General features: G+C 40.9%; 1 protein-coding gene across 2 annotated transcripts in view; it reads left to right on the top strand.

Moving 5' to 3' along the window:
- The window catches only part of AK8 (adenylate kinase 8), a 73013-nt gene that overhangs the window by 41132 nt on the left and 4324 nt on the right, over positions 1 to 27557 (top strand). For both annotated transcript variants that reach the window (XM_075112059.1, XM_075112060.1), the window contains one exon: positions 2428 to 2569. In XM_075112059.1, coding sequence (XP_074968160.1) covers positions 2428 to 2569 — 142 coding nt within the window. The remainder of the gene's footprint in view (positions 1 to 2427; positions 2570 to 27557) is intronic.

Genomic DNA, 27557 nt, shown 5'->3' with positions numbered 1-27557 from the left:
CGTTAGATAAGTTGTTAATTAATCGTCACTGCATCTTGTTAGATTTTTTTTTTCCCCTCTTGCGATTGCTTCAGTTTGGTTCAAAAATAGTGACCAAAGTACAGGACTTTGACCATCAGAATTCACAGAAGGCCTTTGGGAAGTGATCAGATCGAGGAAATGCTGCCTGGTTCCCATCAAAACTGCTTTTTAATTTTCTTGTAGGCTGTAATGTTTATCCTTCCCATATGCAGGATGGAAGCAATTTGGCCCCTGGAACTTGAGAATCTCCTACAATCTGCTGGAAGCTCAGCAGCACAGTACACCGCCTTCTTTCTCTGTGCCATTGCTGGGCTTTCAGCCTCTTCCATGATTCCCTCTTCATCTCACAGGGATGTCAGCTCTAGCAGAATCCTACCTTAGTGCAGTTTTACTCTTGGGTTTCATACGAATCCCTTGCAAAACTGTCTTTAACCATTCTTTAAATGTTTCTAAAAACCCGTGTAATTTGGCATCTTTGTAAATCCATGTTAATGATTCCAGTAGAAATCATAATAAAATAACATGCATCAAGACAGAAGGTTTAGTGCTGTAACCAGAAATTCAAGACTACCAGGAAAATCCCACTGGTCTTTGTATGGAATATATTTGAGGGAAAGAGAAGGTAGGATTTTTTTTCTTTCTTCCTACCAAGATGTCCTGGGTTTGTGTGAGTTCCTGCAGCCTGGAGGGTAGGGAGAACTGCCCTGCAAAGAGCACTGAAATTTTCCTGCTATCCCCTCTATGCCTGCCTGCAGCTCAGGTCTTACATAGGTATCATCTGTCTAATAACATTTCTGCCTGCTGTTGCACTGTTGTATAGTTATTTTTATGAATCCCATTTTTAACAGAATGCCTAGTTTTGCATTGTCATTTTGCTCTCTGTCAAGTGTCTGGTTTTATTCCATTCTTCTCTTTTAGCAGATGGGGAATATTACTCTCCTCAACATGATTTTTTTTTTATAATGTGAAGTGGGTATCCTCAATTAATAAACTAATCTATTTTCAAATTAATTCCCCGCTGTTTTCCTCCCTTTTTACTGGTACATTGAATCCTAAGTGCAATTCTGTTAACTCAGTAATTTGATTATTTAAAGGAGAAGTAATGAATTTCATGATAGAGATGTAAGTCTTTAGGAAATGTTAAATTTCAGGAAGCAAATGGATTCTCTTACTGTGGTTTAAAACCTGCCTGTACCCAGGGTATAAATGTACACTGATAATAATAGACTCTACTAAAACACAGGTACATTCCTGTCAGCTAGTCCTAAAGCGAATTGCATTGTTAGAAATCTGACGCACATGCTCTCCTACCAGCACTGGTATTCTTGTATGCAGATGCGGTGGCAGGGTGAGTATCAAAACATCAACATTCCATGATGTGGAGTTATGTAGCATTTTTTATTGCTTGTTTCCAGTAGAGGCAACAGTGTATTAGACATACTGCGCAAATAAAGAGAAGGGACTCTCATTGCTTCTTGAAAACTGTTTTGGCTGCTTTTTTGGGAAGTAGCTTGAGGTGGTTTTGCTGACCATTCTTTGGGGTTATTTGACACTAAACCCACACATTGCAAGAGTCCTTGAGATATTTATAGTCAGTCTTGTTGAACCTGATCATTTAATTTTTCTGTAAAAAGAAATAAAAATTACAAGATACATAAGTTTAAGTATCTTGACTGAAATATTTTACTTCAAGGAGGCTATAGTGAAAATATGCAGGATACCTCCTTACCACTGTGTCCCATTAAATAGAATTTTACAAGATGCATAGTAATTGTAATCCCAGTCAGTATCTTGGTGATGTTCTCTCTTGCCCTAAAGAAAAATAATAATAGAGGAAAGAGAACTTTTCTCTCAAAAATTAGGGAGTCATCAATGCAGTAATTACAGTAGTTGAAATACATTTTGGAAATTTATTTTCAGTTATAAAAGCTTCAAGCCTTTGGGCAAATTGGAGAAATATCGCATCTAGCCTGCCGTGGCAGAACCATTATAATCTGCTAAATTAAATAGAGAATGCTACGAAATTTATTCGCTGTTTTAGGATTTTTTTTACACAACTCAGGTAATTATTTTTGCATTTTGATAAGATTATGTCACACGCTTCATTGTGACATCAGCCCAGTACGGCTGAGAGAAAACGTACATTGCAAAATTATGTAGGTATCAGTTTTTACCAAACACTTTCATTTAGTCCTACAGTTCCTTATGAGTTTGGGGGTTCCATGACAGCACAGGAAATATGCAAAGTCAACAGTAACTCCTCTCTCCAAAATCTGTCCATCATAAACAGGAATAACTCTGTGTGGTTTAGTTCCTGCAGCAGCCTAACCAGAAAAAGTAGTTTGTATCCTCCTTGGCTGCCGACTCGGCATATGAAATAAATGCCATCTTTTTAATCCTTTGCAGTCCCAGACAACCTCGTTATGAAGATCCTGGCAGAACGCCTAAATGCACTAGACTGCATGACCAATGGTTGGGTGCTTTGTGGCTTCCCAAGAGACATAGAGCAGGGAGAACAGCTGCAAAAATCACATATTATTCCAAACAGGTAAGACATAAATTTAGCGATCATGGTATTACATATATGAAAATTTTGTTTATGGAAAGATATGGGTCTTTACTGACATTGAATAGCCTGTTGCATCTTATTTATTTATTCTTTCCTTAGCTAGAAAAGGGGTCTTGCTCCTGGAGAGTAGGAAATAGAGCAGTGGCCTTACAAATCCTCCAGATGGCCAAACTGTAGGAGAGAGAAGAGGTTTGTTCTTCTGGTTATTTGTTTGAGTTGCCTCTAAAGGCAAACCATAAGAAATGGATTAAAGTTTGGATTATATCAGAAGGTGTATTTTATTTGCAGCAGGAGGGAGGATCTACATCTTCTTTCTTTAGCGTTGGCATAATATCATGGAAATATATTAGTATTGCGAGGAGCTCATTATGAGACTTTTGGGTTTTGTGAAATAATTAAAAACAACATGAGAATTATATTTTATTTGAGCTATAATGAAGTGTTCAGAAATGCAATATAAGAGAAATGAGCATCAAAAGAGAACTGTTATGAATGCCAGGCAAATAAAGTGGAGTTACTCTTTACAGCTGGTTCAGAGGTGGTGTGGATTTGAAATGCTGGTGTACTCATCAAAGCTGAGAGGCTTCTCTGTTCTCCTCCAGGGGTTCCTGGTTCTCTCCATACCCCTGGCTGACACAGTGGCCACTCCAAAGGCATACACTGGAAAATTGTAGTCTTTATGCTTCCAGGAAGCTTATTCTTATCTAAAAACTAGTAGTGGATAAGGTAAATTACCCACATAATTATCTAAGTTGGCAAAGTTACTCTTCTCTGTCTTCTGTGTGGCTGCCCTCGATCACCTCCTCGCTCCCCGTACATGGTATAGCGGAAAGATGTAAAAGGGTAAGATTGTGTTGGAGAGACATGCTGGTTTTGGCTGGGGTAGAGTTAATTTTCCCTTTGGGTCAGGCTGGCTTACTTGCCGATGGTGGGATGGGTGAGAGAACTGGAAGGGTAAAAGTGAGAAAACTCGTGGTTTGAGATCAAGACAGTTTAACAGGTAAAGCAAAAGCCGCGCACCCAGGCAAAGCAAAGCAAGGGATTCCTTCACCCCTCCCCGCGGCAGGGGGTGCTCAGCCATCTCCAGGGAAGCAGGGCTCCATCACGCCTAACGGTGCCTGGGGAAGGCAAACGCCATCGCCCCGAGCGTCCCCCCTTCCTCCTCCTCCCTCCCCAGCTCCGTGTGCTGAGCATGACGCCGTGTGGTGTGGGACATCCCTGGGGTCAGCTGGGGTCACTGTCCCGGCCGTGTCCCCCCCAGCCCCTTGTGCCCCCCAGCCCCTCGCTGCTGGGGTGGGCTGAGGAGCAGGAAAGGCCTCGGCTCTGTGCAAGCCCTGCTCAGCAGGAGCGAAACCACCCCTGGGTTATCAGTGCTGTTCCCAGCACAAACCCAAACCACAGCCCCAGACCAGCTGCTGTGGAGAAAATTAACTTTATCCCAGCCAAAACTAGCACAAGAGGGAAAAGAGGAGTGAAAATGGAGGAAGCTAGCAGTCACACCATCAAGGTTTAAAAATGAAAGTATGTGAAAACAGCAGTAGCTTTGTTTATTAAAAGTAAGACAAAATACATCTTAAACAGTAATGCCTTTCATGAAAAAAAGGGAGAAAGAGTCTTGAAACTTAGGCTAGATTCACTTAAATAACATTTCCAATGGATTATTCTTCATGTGTGTTTAGAGGGTAGGTCTTGAGTTCCTAAACATGCACCTGAGTACCTGAGATCAGTGTGAATACTCACGTGTGTGCTATGTGCTCCCTTACAGGATTGAGACCTCATCAGGTGAGGAAGAACAACTCATTATTAAATTGTACGTGTGGAAATTTGGCACCGATCCGTTTGCTCAGCTTTCATTTTCTTTAAAGAGCTCTGCACATTGAATTCTGAGTTAAGAATTTGGCCCCTACTATTTTATCCAGGGTTTGAAGTAAGGGACAAAAATAGACATCACGCTACCTGATTGATTTTGGAGCTGATATTTTCCATGAAACTGAAGTAACGGGTATGTAGGGGAGGGAGGGTGATTATAAACAAAAGGACATATTGCAGCACAGGATAGCAGGGCAGTAATTCAGTTTCAGTTGTGATGCTAGTTATAAAACACTATCTGCAGAGGTGGTATTTCTGACATCAGGAGAAAAACCTGATAGAATTATAGCCTTGAAATCAATCTGGGAATAGGATGCAGAAATCTATAAATCATATGCAGAACAATCTACAAAGTCTCATTTTTAGGAGGGCTCTGTTGATGAAATTAGATTAAAATAAATTTACATATATATCAAGTTTATTATTAAAATCTAGTCACATCAGTAAACAAGATTATTTGTGAAAGAGTATGTTACTCTGTGTTTTGAACTCAAAGTAGACCTCTTTGGCCGATCAGAACACAGAGTTATTGTCTGCTTGTCAAGTCATAAATCTATTCCTTAGAGCTAATAAATGGTTAGTGTTCAAATACTATGTTTTATCTGACTCCCACCTCATAAAGCTAGTACACATAATACTAAATTATACAGCATTGAGCAGGATCAGTCTCCTGACTCCTCCATCTTATGGAAAGGAAAACAAACCTAGTAATTGATGGTAGAAAAGAAGGAAAATAAAGTTATTTGAAAACAAACAAAATGGGCTATAAAGTTTGTTAAAATGTAACAGTAAAAAAAACTCATTCAGCATCAGCCACTGCAGCCAAAGAGCTGCCCTGGAACAAAAAGGAAAATAATTCATTTTCCACTGAAAAAGTAAGGTACAGGGTTTTCTTTAAATTAGAATTTGCAGTAGAGCAAAGGCTTGCTTACAGACTGGTACAGGAAAACCTGCCTGCATCAGACAAAACCTGTCTGCCAAAGAACTGCTCTTTCTGTACTCAAAGAAGACATGCATTGCTTTCTATGTTCCTCCCTATGAAGCAGTTACTGCTTAAGTGGACAGGATCCTAATCGTATTGAACTGCAGCAGCCTTTAGGGCAAATAAGAAGCTGAATCTATTAGTGGTCTCTCAGCTATCTAGTAAAAGAACGCCATTAACCGCTTAGTGCCTACAGTAAGTGGGAATCCAAATACAGTTACAGGTGGGCATCTGAAGCTCAGAACTACTAGCACAAAGGACTGAATTCAGTTCCTCATCCAAATGAGCGTAAATGGGTATTTTAGCTTTTTTTATTGTTAATGGTTGAACAACAATAGGAGATAAAGAATATAGTCATGGGTAGTTCTAACATACAGAAAACTCTATTTAATAGCTATCAAAATCTTTCTTATCCCCTTCTGCTCTCTCCCAAACTTACAGTTAAAATAAGATACAGCAGCAACAGTGTCATCTGGTACATATCTCATGTCATTAGCTTCAGCTGGTTCATGACCAGCTGTCTGCTGGTTCCAGGCCAGCTTAAGGCAATCAGCAGTTTAAGGATTCCCTGAGCCAGAGGGTCATCTGGACAACTGTCTAATAGCCCGTTTTCTTTGACTTTATAGTCTCTTTTTCAACAGGCTGTACTTTTGGCCTCCACCAAATCGTATGGAAAGGAGTTTTTCTTTTTCACTGGGTGCCGTATGAAAATACCTCAGAGTGTTTTTTCCCGGCTCCTTTCTTGTATTGAAACACAGTTGTAAGCACTCCCTGTTCATGCTCTCCTAACGCTCCTGACTTTATAAGCCTCTTGTATATGCCTGTTCAGTCATCTCTTTCCCAGGCAAAGAACCTTGGTCTGGTTATTCTTTCCTTTTCAAAAAGTCACTTCACTCTTCTGATCATCCTGTCCCCCTGTTCTCTACCTTCTCTAGTTAATCCAGCTAGCTCTTTTCTAAGGTGGGACAACCAGAATTGCATTCTGTTGTGAGGGTAGCCCTGTGTACTGGGTCTAGATACATTACCACAAACATTTTTTTAGTTTGATCTTAACTCCGTTACTCATAATTGCTGATATTTGTTTAGATGTTACTGTGAAAGATTTTGGAAGGGTGTCGTGTGTGTATAAACTGTGGTAACTGTACAGTGTCTCCTTCATTGAAAATATACTGAAAAATCACAGTGCGTTACAAATCTCCTTTGACTGTGTACAAACTCAGCAAGGAGGCTAAAGACCCTTTAACTCAAGATCTCTGTAGTTAAAATCGGAGCCAGGTTTGTGTTAGAGTTCTCCTCAGGCTGATAAAGAAAACCCTTCCATCTGTGCCAATGGGCTCTGCTGCTAAGAGCGTCCTGGGATTCCCGGTTCCTCTGCTCCAGCATTTCCTTGGGTTTTTTCATCTGATCTGAATCCAGGGTCGATCGGTTTACATTTCAGTATTGATTAATTTCATTACAGTAGCATCTACAAACAGTACAAGAAGTGGACAGACAAAGCTGGGCAGGGGAGGGACAAACTTGAGGATTGATCTAACAGTACATATATATTTCAAATACACATTTTTCCAATACTAAAGTTTTTTCGTTCCCAGTAGAGAAAATAAACAGCACTAGCTTCCCCAGTGCAAGTTTTCCAGCAGTATTTGATCTTCAGAATGATGTGGCTGTAATCCCCACTTATGTCATCTTTTTACATAATATATTTAAAGCTTCTTTTTCATCACACTGCTAAGAACCTGTATCCAAACAGTTTAGGATAATGAGGTTCCTAATTTCTAAGGTAGAATTGGTGAATATGTTGAAAAGGGAAAAATCAGAATGGAAAAAGAAGATTTTATCTTATTTTTTTTAACTATTTGGTCTTTACATGGGGCTTTCATATTTCTGCAGCTGATCCCGATGTGGATTAGGGATAATAAACAGCCTATTAATGGAGGCCTGAACTAGGAAATGGAGTTTGAATCAGCAGCAAAATTCAATGGCTGGCGAAGGTTAATAACTCCATTACTGTCAGCTCTATTTTTTAGCCATTTGAAGAGCTAGGTATTAGCCTTATCTTACTCCTCATTAATTGAGCTAATAGAACCCCAGTGACCCTACCATGCTGCCATTATCTGAGAGTTTACCAGACATGGACTGGAATACTTATCACTGAATATGTATTCCTCACATTCATTTTTATATCAGAAATATTTTTGTTAAAGATTGGCTGGCTTCAGGTTTCTTTTTTCTTTTCATTTCCTTGCTGCCTTCTGTAACAGCTACATATTTGGAAATTAAATGTAAATGACTTAATTAAAATCCTATCAAGGAACAAGCTAAGTCCCAAAATAGTTGCATCAAGGAAACATAATAGTGATTGAATTATTCTGACATGGAAAAATCTTACAGGGCATTTTTAAAACTTTGGCCTAATTTAAATGATGAATATTGTATATTTATAATAGATGTGTTTTTAATTGATGGCATACAAAAAACTGATGAGTAACAAAAAATAAATGTTATAATTATATCTTCTTATTTTTTCCTCATTTTCAGAGGGGGAAAAAAAAACCAACCAACAGAAAAATGATGTTGTAGTCAAGGTACTAAATCAGTACAAGAAAATTTGCCTGCACCAGGGAGACAGAGAAACAGTAGGAAAGGTCCAAGTGACCTCTGTAAGATTTGGCTTAATTTATAAAGGAAGTAGTAAAAGTAATAGGCCGACCAATTCTCTGTTTCAATCGTTCTCATTTTTTGTCTCTTCTGATTAGAAAGCAGCTCGCTCTTACCAGAGCTATTATACGGTTGCTGGTTTATTGACTGTTGTCTTCACTAATGCTAATTGGTTTCCTTTTTATTATCACTTTGCACATCAGTGCTCCCATCTCAGCTAGTCTCTTCCTCCCCGTCACGTGTTCAAAGTCAAACAGACTGACTGGTTTGGTAAAAACTAAGGGGCAAGACAGTGGGAGCTAAAGGGGCAGGATCTTCCTGAGGTCTGTGGTGTGCTTATGAAATAGAAGCATATTTTGGAAAGGGTGTTTTAGGGGATGAATTCTTAATTGTCTTCCCCATGCCAGTGGAGGTACTCACCCTCTTATCTATGCTCGTGTTGTGGTTTAGACATCAAGTACACGCGGAGCCATGCTCTGAGGGAGCAGAACACCCTTGCCAAGTGATAAAAATTACAAGTTATTTTCCCCAGCCAAAATCCATTACAGATTATGCTTACTGGGCAAAATTAAGAAATATTCCTCTCACCTGGACTGGTGAATGACTCGTCTGCTTCGCTGGGTGAGGGGGATCAGTTTAATCCACAGTTGCTACCCCTGGAGCCTTTTCCAAGCTACGATAATTCAGGCATTGTGTTACCTCTTCATGCAAGTGTTTTGGGACTTACCCTGTTCATTGACAAGGTTTTAATTAAGTCATTTACCTTTCTTTCCTGATCTGCCTCTCTTGCAAGAGGCATCGCTGACCACTCCATAATGGGCAAAATATATCAGGGAGGCTCCCATTACCTTATGTGTAACAGCTGTGCATAAAAAGGCGTGCATTGCTCTGGCACAAAGGCTCCATTAAGCAGTCATACCCATGGGCTACTTAATAGTGACAACTACTTCTCCACATGTAGTGCAAAAATCTGCACACACAGTCTCTTGACCTACACAAAACCAATGGAAACAGCTCCTTATGCAGATTTCTGAGGTTTAGCCATTGGTGGGAAACCCTTATCCTCTGTTCTCCTCTTCCTTAGTAGATTGTGCTCTTTTCCCTCATAACGTAACACTAATCTGAATAGAAACTATTGCTATTAAATGATTCAATAGATAAAAAATTGGATGATTGCAATAAAGAGATTATGTCACTTCTGCTGCCTGACCTATATCGGTACCATAAGGGCCTTTCTATCCGGGGAAGAGTGTTAATATGCATCCTGAGCCAACAATAGCAAAACAGCAAATGCAGTTTTAAAATCCTTCTATGGGCTTTCTGTAGGATGCTGCATTTGCTGTCACAAGCTTATTCTGCTCCAACAAGAATAGGAGGTATATTTGGCTTCAGTTGTGGGAGGCACGTATTATTTTTAGAAGTTACCTCATACAAGCTCCTTTTGATGGCTGGAGTTTGTTTGGTGAAATCCTGGATACAGCAATTAAGGAGATCTCTGATCTCAGCAAGCTTCCTAATTCTCCAGGAAGAGAAAGAAGAAAAGCTTCTACTTCTAAGTCATTATTTTTATTTTTACTTTTTTTAAGGACCCAAAACCACATGCACAATCCTTTTGTTCTTTTTGCTGCTGAAAGGAGGGATATTTTTCTGCAGTAGCTCTCTCTCACAAATGAGGAGACGTTAGGAAACCTGAAGACTTTCTGTCCTGATTGCCCTTATGTTGAAACCATTTTTCTCAGAAGATGCCACCGGTATCAAGGTTGGCTTTCTGAACTCAATTCCTAACTGGAGAGAGAGAAAACTCCGTAAAAGCAGTAGAGTCTGGGTACCTTTCATGTCTTTGGCAATGGTAGCAAGTTTTAGACAAGGCAAACCAAACCAGCAACCTCTCTGCTTTCTCCACATGGGAACAGATACAGTCCAACTGTAAAAGCATTGGGCTTAATATTAATGCTTTCGGTGTTTCTTTGCAAAGTGCCATGAAGTGTCCATGCTTTCAAGGCAGAGCTCCTAGCTCCTCCTTTGGCTGCCAAAATTAGATGCCAGTGTAGGAGCAGCAATTTGAACAAGGTGACTTTGGGTAGGTGACATTGGGTTATATTTGAATCTTGAAGAGCCAAAGAACTTTGCATGATGTCAAATTCAACATTACAGGAAGCTTTCTGTTTGAATATTCGACTCTGCAGTTTGGAAGGACCTAGCTAAATCAGGCAACAGTTCAGAAACAGTCAAGCTCCTCTAAGAAGGCCTGATTTGGTCAGCTACAAGAGAGTCCTGTGCCCTCACATGCTCTCAGTCACTTCAGCGCAAAAGGCTGACTTGTGTCCCTACAGACAAAAACCTATTTGCTATGGGGTATTATTGTTTGAGATTGTCTCTAGTTCCTAGAAAAAACTGAAGATTTTTACTGAACCAAATAATCAAGTTCTCACAAGTTTACATTTAAACCTTTCCCATACTACTCAGGAAGCTGAGATGCAGGGTGTCTTGTGGTCAGTGTGGGGAACCTGCACATTTCCCTCTTGTCAGGGGAAAATATATTGTTCTGAGAGGAGACCTGAGAATTTCCTGAGCGAAGAACCAAGCTTTTAGAATCCTAATCCACAACGCTAACTTCATGGTACTAATCTCTGCAAATCAACAAGGGTTGTTCAGGGCGTTCAGCTAAGGCACAACTTCTGTTTAAGAAATGAAATGAAACAGTCATGGAAATCAAAGTGTTATCATTTAAATAGCAGTCAAGTCATCTAACCTGTGCTTTTCCCACTGCACTCTCTTTGCTTAGGTTTTTATTCACACATTTTGGTCACCAAAGAGCATCCCTGAGAGCTCGCAGGCCTGGGTTCCCTTGGGTCTCCCAGTTTGCTCTCAGTTCATCTTGTTCTCCATGACTGACTCTCGGGGTTGGGATCCAGCAGTATCCAAGGTGCTGTTTGAGTGCTGTAGCACCGAACCTGAAGGACCATCCTGCAGCGCTTCTCTGAGGCTAATATAGTTACTTTTATCGAACAATTTTGCTAAGACAGGTATGTAGGAAGAGATGCAGCTGCATGCAGTCATGCGCCATCAGTGCATTTCGTGGATTGTAACACTGATTGATCTCAGCAGGGTAAAATATGATGTGCTTCATCATTTCTGAATATTTTTCATGGACTAAAGCAGCCATTTTCAAAATTTCACCTTAATTTCCTCAGTAGTTCACACACAAATAAGAACCATATACATGCAAGTCTGATTTTGTAGGGTTTAGGAGCTTTTGTAAGGAAGATACTTGTTTCAAGGTCTGACAAGAACCAGAAAAACTTTTGAAAAATAATTAGGGAGGGAAACTTTAAATATAATGGTGAGGCAGCATTTTAATTTGCATTGGGTAGGAGAACACACATAGATAAAACCGATGAGAATTTTGCACGCGTGAGAACTGTGGATGGAGCCACTTAGTGTCTGAGAAAGCACAGGAAAAGGAGGGCTGTCCGGTGTTGTCAGGTATCTCACATTGTGCTGATCTCTTACCATTTACAGCAGCAGTGTGGTAGCAAAAGTTGGCTGATTGTTATTCTGAGTAAATGTAGAAAGGTCGCCCTTACATCTGTACAGGTTAAAAGTGAGTTTATGAAAGTCTGTTACTGCATATGCTGTCTGATATTGAGAGCACAGGGGCAGTACTTTTAGAGTAACTACATTACAAACGTACACTGCCTTTGAACTCCATGATTACTAGAATTCAGGAATTCTGGAGTAAAAACTTAGGGACACGATTGTGCCAGCTGCGCTCTGGTTTGGTAGTCTCTTTGGATCTGAAGCTAATCCCAGAGTAAGTCATTGCTCAGCACGGGTGTTGCTGGCAAAATTGGCCCATACTGAAAACCACAGGCAGAACAGGCATTACACTTCTTTTGCTTAGATTCTCAAGCTGAAGATCTGGGAAGACAAGTACATCAGTCTGTAGCAAATATAATATGGCTTGGGTGATTAAAACTGTCAAGTAATATTGCATATTGAATGGAGACTAGTTTGTCATTACCATGAGGATTAGAAAGTGTAATCTTCATTAAAACATGAGTGGATTTACCGCTGTTTGCCTTGGAACAAGATATTTGCTCAGAATTTTCCAGTAAGTAAATTTAGCAAGTGCAGGGCAATTTAAGAGAGCGTAGCTGAAAACTGTCATAGCTTATTCTGCAGGAAAGATGTAGGAATGATCCCTTGTGTCTGACAGATGTGCTGGATCTAATTCTCTTGGTCTGGATCACCTGAAGTCACATAAATGTATTAATCACCATTGCTTAAACTGGCTTCCTTTGGCTCAGGTGTAAGTGGTGACCCAGTGTTTTTGTGCTGCGAAAGGATCATATTTTTTGTCCCTCAATACATTGTGTTTGCAAAATTCTGTATTACAGAAGTGTGTCCTTGGTAAAGCTTGAAATACATTTTGAGTAAGGCTTTTATCCATCCCACAGATGCTTTTAAACATTATCCTTTTCTAACATGCTGTATTTCTGAGCTCAGTAAGAGCACTATCATGCTTTGTGCATGACAAAACTTATTTTAAAAAAAAATTTAGTCTAATATTGTTCTGATATGAGTGTTGATTAATACCCACTGATATGCACTGCGTGAACGATCCAGAGGACAGTCTGTTCTTTTGATATAACTGACCAAAGATCAAGGTACAGCGGGTTAAAAAATAATTGTTTTATTTAACCTTCTACTAAATGCTGCTACTTTTGTGAACATAATTTAAGCTGATTTTCAGGCCATATATATAGGAAGAGTTCCTTCTCACATACTTGCAGTGAAATAAAAGGATTTGTATTGACCATGAATTTGCGCCAACGTTAAAGAAAACAGATACAAAATAAAGAAATCACGGGGTTTCTCAATCCCTTGAGTCCTCTGGGCTCTTCAGATTGACATATATTTTTCTTAGCAGTGTTTGCAGTAGAACACTGAACTGCCAAAGCAAAGCGGTGGGTACGGCAAACTTCCCGTAGTTTTGTAAAGTTTACTTTCTCCTTTTAAAAGTACAGTTTTCTCACAGAATCCTGACTCCAATTTTACATTTCTAACCTCCATGGATGAGACTGCATAGGATTAACTGGTATAGGAGCAAGCCCTTAGCTTTCATTCCACCATTCAAAATATAATCACAGCTTGAAAACTTGCTGCCATTTTTTTGTTAAAAACGTTACTGCCAGTCCATTACACTGAATCCAGGTTTTTAGTAACTTGCCGTTAATAAATAGCTGAAATGCATTTTGCTCAGTGATTATTAAAGAATTCTTGTATTCCAGTTCTGTAATTCTTAGAGTAAGTAGCTGTTACTCAGAGAACTCATCATCAAAAACCACAGCAAAACCAATCATGGCTTGAGAGAAGCTTGGGCCTCATGATATGGGAGAACTAGGAACAGATCCATTTCTTAAAGTCTCTTCTATGTCCTCCTTTGGCTGTATATCTGCACTGCAGACATAGGAAGCTCAATCAGTACAGCTTCCAAATTGTCCCTCTGCAAAACCTTGAGAGTAGCTTCCTCTGATTTATTAAGCATCATGTTGTTTTACTGCTAAGTGTAGGAGAGCTCTGTATTCAGGCTGAATATTTGGGTTTAGTTCCTGCCTTCTAGAGAATTTCTCCAGTGGTCCCTAAGTTTCTCATCATGCTGTCTTCCTTCCCCCCACCCCTACCTGACCCCCCCATAGATCCCAACTGTTGTTTTACCTTGTTGATGTTTTGTCTATATTTGCTTTAACCAGATGCCCCTCTTTGCATGCAGCACTGGGACTCATCCCCTCTCTCCTATCAACAATAATTAGCCTTGTAAGACTAATGGAAGAAATCGTGTCTAATTACCCTGTTGAAGGCCCAATTATGTTATTAACATTTGTGGGCTATAAGCTAATGATGAGGAGAGCCTCTCATTTGCATAGCATTAAGTTAATTGAGCTGGAAGCTATGGGGTGGATAGCAGTGATGATAGCAGGATTCTGTTACAGAATGGATAATGATGACCAGAGCAGGACGATTCACCTGACAGGTTTATTAATTAACAGCTATCTGATTACCTAAAAGAAATGGCAAGTGTCAGTCTTTCTGAAAGAAGCTGCAGTATTTTTTTAATGAAAGGTGCTATATCACTGCTGATATTCAGGGATGATTTATGGTAATGGTAGTGTAAGCTCTTTGCTGGAAGCCTACACAAAAACCGGTTCTGGGTTACTGCCTGTGCTTGCAAAAATGTGCTGCGAAGGTCTGATATTTCTGACTAAGCCTAATTCTTACATGGTGCATGAAGGGGGGCTGTGCCAGTGAATTTGTGTGGTTCTGTGAACAGTGTATTTTGAAAACCCTTAACTGTTACATAATCTGGAAGTTTTGCTCTTGGAATAACTGGAGGATTTGATTTTGTAAAAGGCTTTTTTTCATTATGGTGATAAGCAGGATTCTGTGCTGTATTAGAGAGAAAATAACGATAAACATTCAGCTTTTCACATTTTCCCAGTATGTACAAACTGTGAGTGAAGGTGAGTGCCCTTACCTTTAACTTATTTCTAGGTACAAACAGTTCTGCAAAGTTGTCAGGCCTTGTAAGGAACAGGAATCTTTTCTATTTAAAACAGTTTTAAGAATAAAAATCCTTCTTTTTGATTAGAAGTCAGGTTCTGCCTGGTTAATTCCAAACACACAAAGGATTCAGAGAGACTGTTGTTTGAACTATAATATCTTTTAGATAAAAAAAAAAATCACTGTTTAGAAGTTGCCTGTGCAATCAATCCAAGGCTGAGTAACTTGCTACGCAGTCACTCGTTAGAAACCCACACCTCGCTCCTGAACATATCTGAATGCCAAATGTAGCTTCCAGTCAGCAGACCTTTTTAGATTTTTTTCAGCTACACTGAAGAGCCCATTACTAAATCATGTGAACTCCAGACCTTACCTAGTGACTAAGATGCCCTGTTACTCCTGGAACAACCTTTGACCAGACTTGTCCCAGGAAAAAAGAGAACACTACAAATTTTAACCTTTCATAGAATGATTTTTTATCCATTTAGGTGGCCTGATGATTAGTGTTTCAATAGTAATAGATTTATGAAGAGTGGAGACCTACAGATAAAATACAATCACCACTGTTTGGCTGTTGGAGAACTTACATGCGCAGTCTCCCCGCATTCTGCGAATGGCATTTGTTGGGTACAAAGTTGCTGAGAACCTTGCCTTGATCTGATGTGGTAAAGAGGCCAAAATTGTAGTTTACTGGATACGTACAGACATTCACAAATCACCACAGGCACTTTTGGTCAAAAGGAGAAGAGAAGAAAAATGAAAAATCAAAGATGAAAGAAGTAATCTAGGAGAACAGCTCCTGGAACCACCTAACAGTCTGAGCTGTTTACTGGTTATCATTTGCAGCTGCCAGCAAGGATAGAGAGTCCAATCAGTTACCACTGATTGAGGGCAGCTTACTCTGTGTAGCTGTGGGCACCCGGCTGGCGTGGAGCAAGTGAGGGAGAAGTGTTTGTGTAACATTTACAAGGAGCATCTTCTATCTCCTCCCAGCACTGACAGTACAGACCCGAATGTCCATAGTTGTGTAGAAATTATCTAAAAAGGTTGTTCAGGAAACCAAACACAATAAGTGCCTTTTCTGGAATTTAAACTCTCCATCCTCCTGGTCCTGATTAGCTTTCTGTAATCACTAACCCGCACAGTCAGCGTTGGATAGAAATATCTCTACTGTATAGATTAGTTTTTCTGTAAGGTGCTCTGTAGTTTGCCACAGTGCCTTGCTGTATAAAATAGACAAACACAACAAGCCACGATCTGATAGATCAGGAATTATGTATTTAATTCAGAGCTCTGTATAGAGTGCTCATAAAAGCTTGATCATGATAGAGGGGCCAATAAACATTTGAGAACATAAATATTTCTGTAGGAAATGGCTTTGTGAAACATTTAGTTGTTGAGTAATAAGAACAGAGAAAATCAGAAGAGCAGAAATCTCTAGGTACTAATCTGATGGGTTATATATGTTGCAATGATAATAATGTTGAGAGAGAATTTTTACGGGACCAGTAGCAACAAATACAATGAGTCCTGCATATTTTACTAACATCTTCATTTTCTTATGCTTGCCCCACTTGCTATCTCTGCTGCTCCAAAATTCAGCTTTAAACCTAGACAAGCAGCGGATGAGACCTGGGGGCGCTGAGCTACTCCTCAGTTTGGACGTGAGGGTGTAAGTCCTCTGAATTTGCATGAGCTGAGTGTTTCGAGCAGGCAGGGCAAAGCCTTGGAGTCTCAGGCCATGATCTGTTCGCTAGAGGAACGGATCAAAATCTACAGAAGGCCAGGCAGCATTTGGTGTCGGGGATGGACTGCAAGGGAAAATATAACCGTGTGAGGATTTCAGGAGAAATGATGCTTTGTCTTTTGTTTTTCTGGAGCATCCATTACTTGAATATTTAGGTGTCAGTCCAGTCAGACAGCACAAGGAAATATATTTTAGAAAAGCACACATCAAAAAGTATTTTAAATGGCCAAATTGTAGAACAAAACATTCTGGCAACACAGCTGGTGCTCTTGTCAGTCTGCAGGCTAGAAAATAAGAAAAGAAACCTGTAAGAAAAACAAAAACAACCTAGGAATAGCTAATCAGGTTAGAAGTGATGTTTTGGCAGAAAGGAATTTGAGAGCTGTAGGGAAAAATAGAATAAGATTAGAAAATGTTTGTCCATCCTGTATGACAGATGTGGGAGAAGATGTAATCATTTGTTACTTCTCTTTTTTCCTCCGAAAACAGCAGCAGCAATGAGCTGGCAGGCACAGTGAAATGCAGTTAGCAAAAGTAATGGGAGTTGAAAGTTTGACCTTTTGTGATGGAAATTTGATATGAAAAAAGGGTCTTTTGATAATTTCTCTATCCAATCAGATGTGGGAGATGTCTTGATCCTGTTTCCTCATTTGCATGCTGACTGATCTCATTTGAAAACCCAGTCATTCAGAAATATTGGGACGGCAACAGAAATGTTACAAGCGAGGAGCTGTTTTATCTGAAAGGTCTGCAGGATGTCATCTCTTGTTTTTCACTCCAGTGGCCTGATCTCTTCTTCATGATTCCATGTTTTTATTGGCAGGATAAGTTGAACATATTGAAATGCAAATAGCCCTTTCCACATCGAACCAAAATATAGGAGTTTTTTTCAGTATGATTGATTGTATCCAGGGCACTTCAAAAGCAACAAAGAAAATATTTGCTGCAGTGCCTCTGATTTCTCGACATTGCAAAGTTCTGACGTTTCCTGTTAGCAGTCATTGGCAGAAAGCGATTCCCGGGCCTGCGTCTCACCTCTGCTTTTTCCCCGTGCGAGGCCCGCGTTGATGCAGCTCGCTGTTTCTGGGGCCAGTGCGTGAGGTCATTTCGTTTGCTTACACGGACACACACACACACGCTTTGTTGTTATCCCAGGTGCTGGGTGTCATAAGTGTATTTAACGGATTTTACCAAATTGCAGAGGTGTTTAATCCAACAATGGTATAATTCAAAGCCTACCAAGATCACATGTTGGCTTTCAACTGTGTGTATAACTGTCCAGATGATTATCTGGCTAGTCGGATTTCAGATGCTAGGCACTGCCCGCTTAGGTGAGTTTAGGATCAACTTTATCTCTCAGACAATTTAACCTTTCTATTTTCTACAACAGACAATCCAATTTCCATTTTACTGAACCACACAGTGGGTTAATGGCAAGTTTTCCTGCTGTGTAACTGGTGTCATTATCCCTTATGTTGGAGACCGCCTGTTAAACTAACGTCTTAAGCCAAAGTTGTGCATTACTTAACCCAGAAGCTAGGGACAAACTAACAATATATAGTAGTTCTGAATAAAGGAAATTATTTAAAATAATTCTTTTCTTGGCATACTACCTTTTTAACATCAGGGTCAAGCTATATGAGAAATCTTTCTTCTTTAGTATCCAAAGACTTTGTTTTTTCCCCCCCTGTTTCTCCACCTGAACAACCCCTAGCCTGCTAATCTGAGTGCTGTCCTGGGAAATGGGACATTCAGCTCCTTCTTTCTGGGGCTTCTTAGGCTTGCTCTGCTTTTTTTAAAAAAAAAAGTAAGTATTCACTGAATGTAAGTCTCTCGCCTCCCTGGTGAACATCTGCATTTGACTGCAAAGATACTCTGGTTTTCTGGTTTGATGTAATTCTTTATACAAAACAGAACAATTCCAGCAGGAGGACAGAGATGGATTTTTTTAGTTTAGTGTTGTGGTGCTTGGCCGGGAGATGGTTCATAACTGGAATGTGAAAGTGAAGCTGGCACGTTTCGAGGACTTATCCTGAGCACCAGCTGTTGGCTGCCCCTTCCTAACAAAAGCTTTTCTTAACACTGGTGTGGTTTTGCACAGAGCTTTGCTTCTGGCAGACCAGCACACCCGCTTGGGTTCGCTGGAGTGGGCAGCTTCGGAGGGGGCATTTCATGCTCTGCGCTGTAGGGTGGAGCACGTGAGGAGGAGAGGCGCAACCTGGGGTGTCAGCGGAGGCACTCCACAGGGACTGCTTTCCACAGCCAAATCCTGGAGGGAGCGGGTGCAAGGAAAGGGATGAACCAGATTATAAGCTTTACATAATAGGATATCTTGAAAATCATTGAGTTGGTGTTTTCACAACACTTTGAAATGTAAAGCTCTAAATTAGACAGGAGGTCAAGATTTACCACAGTGTTCCACAGGTGGGTGACAATATACCTCGTTGGGGACCCACAGAAGTTTGCAGTCTTCATCACTGAGCTACGGAAATTGCATATTTACCCAGCTTGTTCATTATTCAATAGAGTTCAGGGTCTAACCACAAATTGGTTCATGTGTTTGTGATATTTATCTGAGAGTACATAATTTCTTCAGCAATACAGGTACTTCTGTACGTGGGTTGGGGATTTCATTGCTAGAAGAATGTGCCTGTTTTTGACTGAGGACAGGAGTAACTTGACTGATAAGCCTCTTCAAATCAAGAGAATCCGTTTCATCAAATCCTGTGGCCTGTCAGCTGAGGGGGGAGTGCTTTGTAAAACAGCAGAAATTGTAAATTCCCCCATTCCTCGTGCAATAAACTGAAATTGTTGGTATGACTAGCTGGCACGACTCAGCAGCTCTCTGGATTAGACAGAGAGCACTCTCCCAGATGGGAAATCAACCTTCTTCATTCTCATGTATTTTAGTATATCGAACCATGTAAATTAAAACACAATGTATTATCCTTGATAACCACAGCAATCTAGCTCCTCCCTGCTGGACTTTTTTAGTATACTTCCCTCTCCACCTTCTTCTTTTGCTCCTCAGTATTAAAAAAAAAGTGTACCAGTATTTTCTCTGTGGTGAGGTCAGCATAGAATATTAGTGTCCAAAAAGTTGTAAAACAAAAGACTATCATATGTTGCACCTTTTAATCATGTAATTGCTGAGTGACATTTAACTCTGAGGCTTTAAGTTACTCCTTTGCAGCCAGCCTTCTCCTTCCATCCCTCTCATTCCTCCCTCCTCCCAAAGCAACCTGCTTTTGCAGAGTAGTGCTTTAACTACACTGAAGTTTGGCTGGGCTTCTACATATTACAGCAGCAACACGAAAGCAAACAATTGAAGTATTTGAGAACAATGAAATATGTATGGCTATCTGTGACAGCCCTATAAAGCAGAGCAATTAGCCGCGTAATCCGAGAAAGCCAAAGCGACCGGCAGCCCACGGTTCCCTATTAGTTAAATGCTTTTTGTACGTCCTCATCCCATCAAATCAACTAACACTTCCTTTAATTGGTTCATGAATTATACAGCTTGGCTGCATTATAATTTAATCACCAGTAAACATTCCTGGGGCCCGCTGTAAAGTGTATAGCGCTCATTAATTCCTTAATTTCAGCAGATGGAAGGGGAGATCGGATGAACGGTGGCAGTACAGAGCGCCTTGGGCAATGGAAGAAGGAAAAAAAGGTGGGGGGCCGTTTAGGTTTTTTAAGGGCTGTCAGAAACTCAATCTGTGAGCTGTCAGCAGCTTGGACCCGTTTCCCCCCGCCTCCCCCTGCCTTCACCCCACCTACTGCTGCAAGTGACTGACGGATTCATATGGAGGCTTGTCAACCCATCTTTAAACATCAAGCCAGCGGGTAAACCAAGCCCAATGTAAATTAATTCTTGTCTTACGGGCCCCCCTTTCTCTGTCCCCATGAATATTTCATGGCGGGCAGCATAAATATTAATTCTAATAGCTCTGCACAGTGGTTATTATTTCTGTTTTATGACAAATATTCATAAAATATTCAGGAGCCTTTTTTAGAACATTTACACACTTGATTGTGAAATTTTCCAGCTTCCTGGGGACACAGTAAACATATTGGGGTTCTCTTGATGGACTTTTTTCTCTCTTAATTAATACTATGCCACATTAATATTTAATCAGGTTTAGTTTTCTTTTCCCCAGAAGTGAACCCTATTACATTTGAGGATTTATTTGACAGTATTTAAACAGGGAATTTTTATTCCCTATTATGAAATTGGTTTCCTTTGACACATATATAAAATGACACATTATAATCCATTCTTTTATTCCCTTCCCTTGCCCCCAAATCATACACTTTTTGGGTGTCAGTTCTTTTATTCATTTTATTTTATATACCAAATATCCTACCAACAACAAAAGTTAGTGTTTAAATGATGGGGATGGGGGGGAGTTTAATGTAGTATTTTATAGGAACACTTAAGATTAAACATCATTTACTATAAATTTGATTCCACCTATTTAATAAGGAAGAAGAGTATAGGTTTCCTTGTTAGGAGCAGGAGGTACTAGAGGAAAGCTGCAGACGGGTAGCAAAGGCATCAGTTCTGATATGAGTTTGCTAGTGCTTAACCCTGGAGTTCTTGCTCCACTCAAGATTTGCTTTCCAGAATCTAATTATTGCAGGGGAGCGTTGCAAGCATCTAAGGAAACATGACTGTGTTTGGGGAAGCGGGTTCAGGTTCCTGACCTCGGGCCTCTGGGGCCGCAGAGGCTTTCGACTATCTGAGACTGAGTTTGATTAACCTTGCGGATAGTGGAAATCGTGCCAGCCACATTACTCTAAAGCGGTGCTGGCTGCCATCTTATTCTGTGATTCATAAAGCACCGCTGGAATGAACTCCAGGGGGAATGCAAAGATGCTAGAATAACAGCTGAGAGTAAGAGGGAGGCAAAGAATAAAAATGAGGGGAGAAATGTAAAGCAGTTTTGAATGGAGGCACTAATGCATCCAAGCCACTTACTACATATGGAAAGAGTTAATATTGCCTTCTCAAAAGGAGCTTTAAAAATGCATTGAAGCCCCTAGTATGAAAACATTTGCTCTGTGTATGTGTGCCTTTCGCTGTGCTTATGTAACGTTTACACAGCCGGTAGTTCTTCAGACCACTGTCGCGTGGAACGGCTCTTGCTGCCAAAGGGCCTGGGGTTCTTTGCCGGTGTAAATCTGCGTGGTGCCGGTGGAGCTGCTTTGCTTTATCCCAGCTCGAGATCCAGTCCATTGTTCTGTAAAACAGACAGACAGTGCTACCCGGCAGGGCTGCGCCCGTTCCCCTGCGTAAGCTGGTGTGGCACCCGCTGAGACGCTGCTGAGATACCAGGCGGGTGGGGTGGGGGTGCGGGAGGGACCCTGCCACCTCGGCTGTCTGGGCTGGTGGAGGCTGAGCACACCTAACTGGTGGGAGGAAAACATCTAACAGAATCATTACTCTGCACTGCTGGTGAAGGGAAGGAACATCTGCAGCTACGAAGGATGTTGTTCATCTCACTCCCCTGGCCAGAAGCCACATCCTGGGAATAGTGCCCCACTTAGCTGCCTTTTGTAGTTATTCGGCAGAAATGCATCGATTTGGAAAGAAAAATCCAGTGTCTGGAAATAGCTTGTTATCACATGAATCATTATAGGAGCTCAATGAGAAAACATTTGTGCCGATTAACCTGTGTTTTAGTGTTTATGCAATGTATTTTCCCTTATGGTCAAAACCTAGAGGGTGAAATTACTTCCCAAAATAGAATCAAGCATCTTTCATCAGAAGATATCCCAGAATTCGAAAGACATCAGTGAATAAAACCTCCCAACAGCTCCTTCCATAAATAAGAGATAAGGATCATTTCATCCATTGCACAGACACGCAGAAGCAGAATTTAGGGTAGAAAGTGAACTAAGATCCATGTCCAGTCAGTAGTGCAGCCTCAGATCATTTAGAGTCTGGTTACCCATGGGCAAAGTACCTGGTTTATAGCTGCATTGAGAGAAACCTGAACAAGATGTGGGGGGGAAGTAGACGGGATCTATGTAACCAGTTGAATTTTTAAGAGGGGATTTGGAGGTGCAGAATGTCATTATGGAAGTATACTGTGCTCAGGATCCTGTGGCTGGGCCCCTGTTCCTTGAGAAGAGGCTTAGCCAAGGTTTCAGGTTCAAGGTGTCTTTATACTACACGAAAGGGAGCATTCTTCAGGGGAACTGATTGATCCAAGTCAGATATTTCTGGCTAGAAAGTCAATAAAGACAAGATAGCCTGGGTTTTAGCTGGGATTAGTCACTTGGATTCAAATCTGAACTTCCTTGTACCTGTCAGGTTGAACCACTAACTTGATTTGCCATATTATTATGATAATTCAATGGTGCTACCCAAGAAAAAGACATTTTTCAGCGCAGGTTCTTCTTGTATCTTGGCCAAGCCTGCCATCCCACTCCCATCTGCCTGTGGTTTCTGTATTTTTGGAAACTTTTAAAACCAAAAAACATGGCCAGTTTTAACAATGGGTCTTACAGTTTAGCCGAATTCAGGACAGCTGCTAGAGACGGTACTTGTCTCTCTGCCAGTTCAGCCCATAACGCCCCCCAAGGCTTTTCCATCTTTTTGCGAGAACTTTGTTATTTCCTTCTCCGCCTGCTTTGGCTCTGTTTTATGTACCGAAGGGAGGAGTTTGCATTTGTGCCAATGGTCACATAAGGATTTTACCTGTGTTAGCCTTTTAGAGAGCTACTGCATCCATATACTTCAGCTGCCTCATCTGGTTTTTTAGCTTTATATCTCAATTACAAAAATTGTAGCCATTGCATTGCCAGAACTAAGTCCTCCAGGAGAGTTATTTTCCACGGTGGATTGTGCCATAGCATCAGGTAACATTGTATTGGTATCTCCATGTTGAGTAAGATCATGTTGAGTGAGATGTTCTGTGCCTTATGAAGGGCTCAATTTTCTAGCCTTCAGTTTGACATTTTCTATTTGTCTGTCTGCAGAAGAGGGTAACTTTGTGTCCTTTCCTTCCTCTATCTTTCTTTTGCTCTCTTGTCTCTTGCTCTCTCTTTCCTGTTCTCTTTTGCTCTGATTTAGCTTGGGTTCTGTCAAAGTTCTGCCAGCAAAGTTTGCTGTAACTTTGAGATCACAGGCGCATCTGATCTTCATGTTCTTTTTTTTTTTTAAAGCAGACTGATGTGGTATGTTGTAAACTGCCAGGAGCACTTGCTAATTTAGTAGTTAATGACAGTCACAGAGAGTGTTTTTCTTGCCCCTGGAGAGGTTTTAGACACAGCTGGGGTAGATTTGCCACTATCAATTAAGCACAATTTTAAACAAGAATTGGCCAGCAGGGGCCTCTTTTTTTTTGCAGAGTGAAGAGCATGAAGAATGGGAATATGGCAGCTGGTACCTGCCTACGAGGGAGAAGATATATAGGAGTCAAAAAAAAAAGAGAAAGATTAATAGCTTACTATTTTTGAAGTTGCAATTTCAACTCGAAAGTTTAAAAGCTATGTTAAAAGTTGCCCGGTGTTGTATTATTTTTTAATTCAAGCATCCTAACTTTATAGCAAGGCTTGACCTGGCCCCAGTATAGCCACAAGCAAGTCAGTAGTCTCTGTTTTTAAAAGCCAGCTAGGGAGTTAGGGCTGTGTCTCAGATATCACGGTGCATCACTTTTCAGCCTTAAATGGAAACAAGCTATGGATTCATTTAGATTTAATGGTATAGGTCAATTTTCACAGACGACAATTTTACAAAAAGGGTTTGGCTTTGGGCTCCTCCCCACCGATGTCAGTCCAGAGCAACTGTAGGTAATGGGAAGTGCCAGCAATGAGAATCTGACCTAAGTAAATAGCTCAGGTCTAGAACAGTCAACATCTGGATCCACCTAGGTCAGCCTCATAAAAAAGCTGTGTTTAAATTACAGGACCAAAACCAGTGGAAGGCCATGGCTTAGAGGCAGAGCTTTAGTCCTCTTGAGATGTGAAGGCAGCTGGCAAGGCAGCAGAGCCGCCCTGAGAGGTGACTGTCAGTACGCAGGAGGAGTGCGCTTTAACCCCTAGCTCAGTGGTATCAGAATTCAGGCACACACCACTTGCTTGTCTTATGGCAACACTCATAATTTTTCCATTATAGGTGCTTTGAGTCAGTGACATTATATCCACAAAACAGGAAAACCACCACCAACATCCTCCTGAGGCCAACTCTGAGCACTGTCAATTGTTAATACCTTGGATTAACTGGGTTGGTTGCCATCTGGAACAAATGCAGCTCAGGATTAAATGAACACCGTTGCATAGGTCAAAAAAACCTTTCTTCACTTATTGTATGGTTGTGCCACCTTTTTCCAGAAATACTGTCTCATGATCAGGCATGAAATAAAACTTCTACCACCCATACTTCTACCTCCTCCTCTCTCCGTTTGCGAAGGGAAGCCAGTGGGATGCCCTGGTATCCTCTAGGATCTTAGATGATGCTGTCTGAATAGTCTGAAGCCAGAAGCAATTGGAACACCCTTTTGGAATGCCAGATGGCTGGTAGGGAAACAACATTATATTCGAGCTGTTAGAGGCCTTACATATTTCATCATCATCCAAAGGCGACTAGTTCTCATTTGACTAGGTACACAGTGAAGGTGTCACCAACATTATTAATTTGTTGGAATTTAATCTCTCTAATGTATCTGAAAGCTGTAATAGGTTAGATAAGCGATGTCAAGTACAGTGAGGAAGAGGGAGGATTCTGACACAAGATTTTTTTTTTTCCTTTTAACATTTGTGTTCACGGTTTTATTGTCTGTGAAAGATAGCTGACAGGACTGGACCTTCTCTCACATCCCTCTCCTGGGAGAGAGAACAAAGGAGAGAGGACAGAGCTTTGCTGAAGAATCACTTGGCTTCAGTCCCGCATCTAGCAGCGATGTTGCCACTCAGTGGTACTTAGGGGGACATTTGTCCTCAGAGACCTGGGCTGAGAGGTTCTACTGACTTATAACCCACAGAGCACCAGTTTGTAACGGGATGCCAGGATTTTCGGTTACCGCCAGGTAGATGCTGAGGCCGTGATGCGGGAGGGAGGATTCCCGGCGCATGTCTGCCCAGCCCTCCCCGGTGCGCGCCTTGCGTTGCCGCTGATTGACATTATTCACCTGTTGCGGAGCTGAACTAACAGCTTGCCAACTCTGAAAGAGAAGCTGCGCTAGATGCTAATCTAGCAGTATAATGTAGTATACTTTGATATGAGGCTGTGTTTCCTTGCCTCCCTGTCTACCAATTCTGATGATATCTGTTTCATATTTCCTCTTGATAGAAGTTGTGACACATTACAACATACAAAGCCTGGCTGATCCCTAAAGCAAGCTTTACAGAGGATGCATTTATGTGAAAAACATTACACTCGCTATGTGAAAGGGGCCAAGCTCTGCTTGGAGATGAATCCAGTACTTGTAGCGAGTTCCAGTTACTGCTCTAAATGCTGGATTAAGGTCACGGGTGCAGCCCTCTTTCTTATGAGGATTTCCAAGAGAAACACAACTAGCATGTTACTGGGACAGCTGGAGGGTCACAATTGTTATGTGATCAGTCATAGTTGTCTGAGAGAGGGACACGAGTGTAATGTTGCTCAGAAATACCTTGAGGAGCTGAAGGAGATGTATCATATACCCAAGGCTAACACTTCACAGAGAGTGCATACATGTAAATAGGCTTTACTCATGTGAGTAAGCCTCCTGGGGCTGCGTAATAGACTGTGTGTGGTATGTGTCTCCTGCAAAATGATAATAAAGCTTTCTAATTGGAAGTATTTCAAGTCTAGACGGTAGTTCTGTCAGTGTTTTTCCCCTTCATCTTTTTTCCTGCTTCTGAACGATTTTAAACTGACAGCCCTGGGGAGTGATGTTTTCTCTTATCTATAGGGGATGCACGGTGTGGCAGGGTAAGGCATCCCACCTTCCGCTGGCACAGGACCACTGGATTCGGAGTTTGTGCTGCTGTGCAGTGTATTCTGTGTGTGCCATCATACAGTGCATGTGGGGGGAAAAAATCCATATTAGCAGCGATGCCTATACTCTCCCACATCTTCGCCCTACACTCTTCTTTAATGGTGACACCAGGCTGGATAATAAGAAGCGTCTTGTATAAAAAAGAAGGGAATCTCAGACAAGGCTTTCAGAGTTCATTTTGTTGGCAGCTTTTTAAGTGGAGTTTTTTAGGCTCTCCTGTTTCAAATACCATAATACTTTCTGAGTTAGTAACTATGAATTACGACAAGCTTTCTTGATATGCCAGGTTATAATCCTTTAGTGGTTTTGTTTATTTCAGAATATAATAGGAAGCCGTATCAATTATCATGACTGTATAAATGTTGTTCCTCTCTACTAGAATATTCATCTTGAGACATATCATCAGATGTTACCTGTTCTGACAATCACGTTTTTGTGCCATTGTTGGGCAACAGAAACAAAGGAAAACAAAATGTTAAGAGTGTAAGGGATAAAAGAGTGTTGAAACTGTTGTTCTTTTCCTGTCTTTGGAATCTCCGAGATCTTGAATGTTTTATTCCTGGCTGTTATTTTGTTACCACAGTGTGAATAGAAGTCATTATCTGTAAACATTTGAAAAGAGAGATGATTTTCATAACTTTAAATCCTACAAAGGATTCTAGTAATCTGCTATGTGCATGCCAAGGTAAAGCTCAGCCTTTCATCTGGTCTGATCCCACCCAGTCAGTGTAAAATGTTCCTTTGGTGAATGTCTGAAGCATATAGTATCGTTTGTGAGAGGCAGACAAAAACGAAAATAGGAAGCCCGGCCTTGAAGGCAGCAGCAGGAGAAGGTGTATTATAAAGAAAGGTGTATTTACAGCCTTCAGGCCATGTTTGATTGGTAAAAGTTTATTTTCGTAAGTTGTCAAAGGAAGCCTTATTTTCTATTTTGTTCTGAATTAATCATCGAATGTGATCTTTGTCCAGATCTGCTTTGGTCTCCTGTTGCAGTGGCCTCTCCCAATAGCTGGGGAGCAGGGGACTCACATCTGCTCCTCCCAGCAGTTTGTTGAGAATTTTCTGCTGAAGAGCTTTTGAACTAGAATATAAAATTAACAGAACCATTTTAATGAACCAAAATGCCAAGGAAGAGTCAACATGAGATGGGCACAA

This window comes from Phalacrocorax aristotelis, chromosome 17, assembly GCF_949628215.1.
Source record: "Phalacrocorax aristotelis chromosome 17, bGulAri2.1, whole genome shotgun sequence".
Lineage (NCBI taxonomy): Eukaryota > Metazoa > Chordata > Aves > Suliformes > Phalacrocoracidae > Phalacrocorax > Phalacrocorax aristotelis.
The sequence above is the reverse complement of the archived record's forward strand: the minus strand, read 5'-3'. Positions and strand labels throughout refer to the sequence as shown.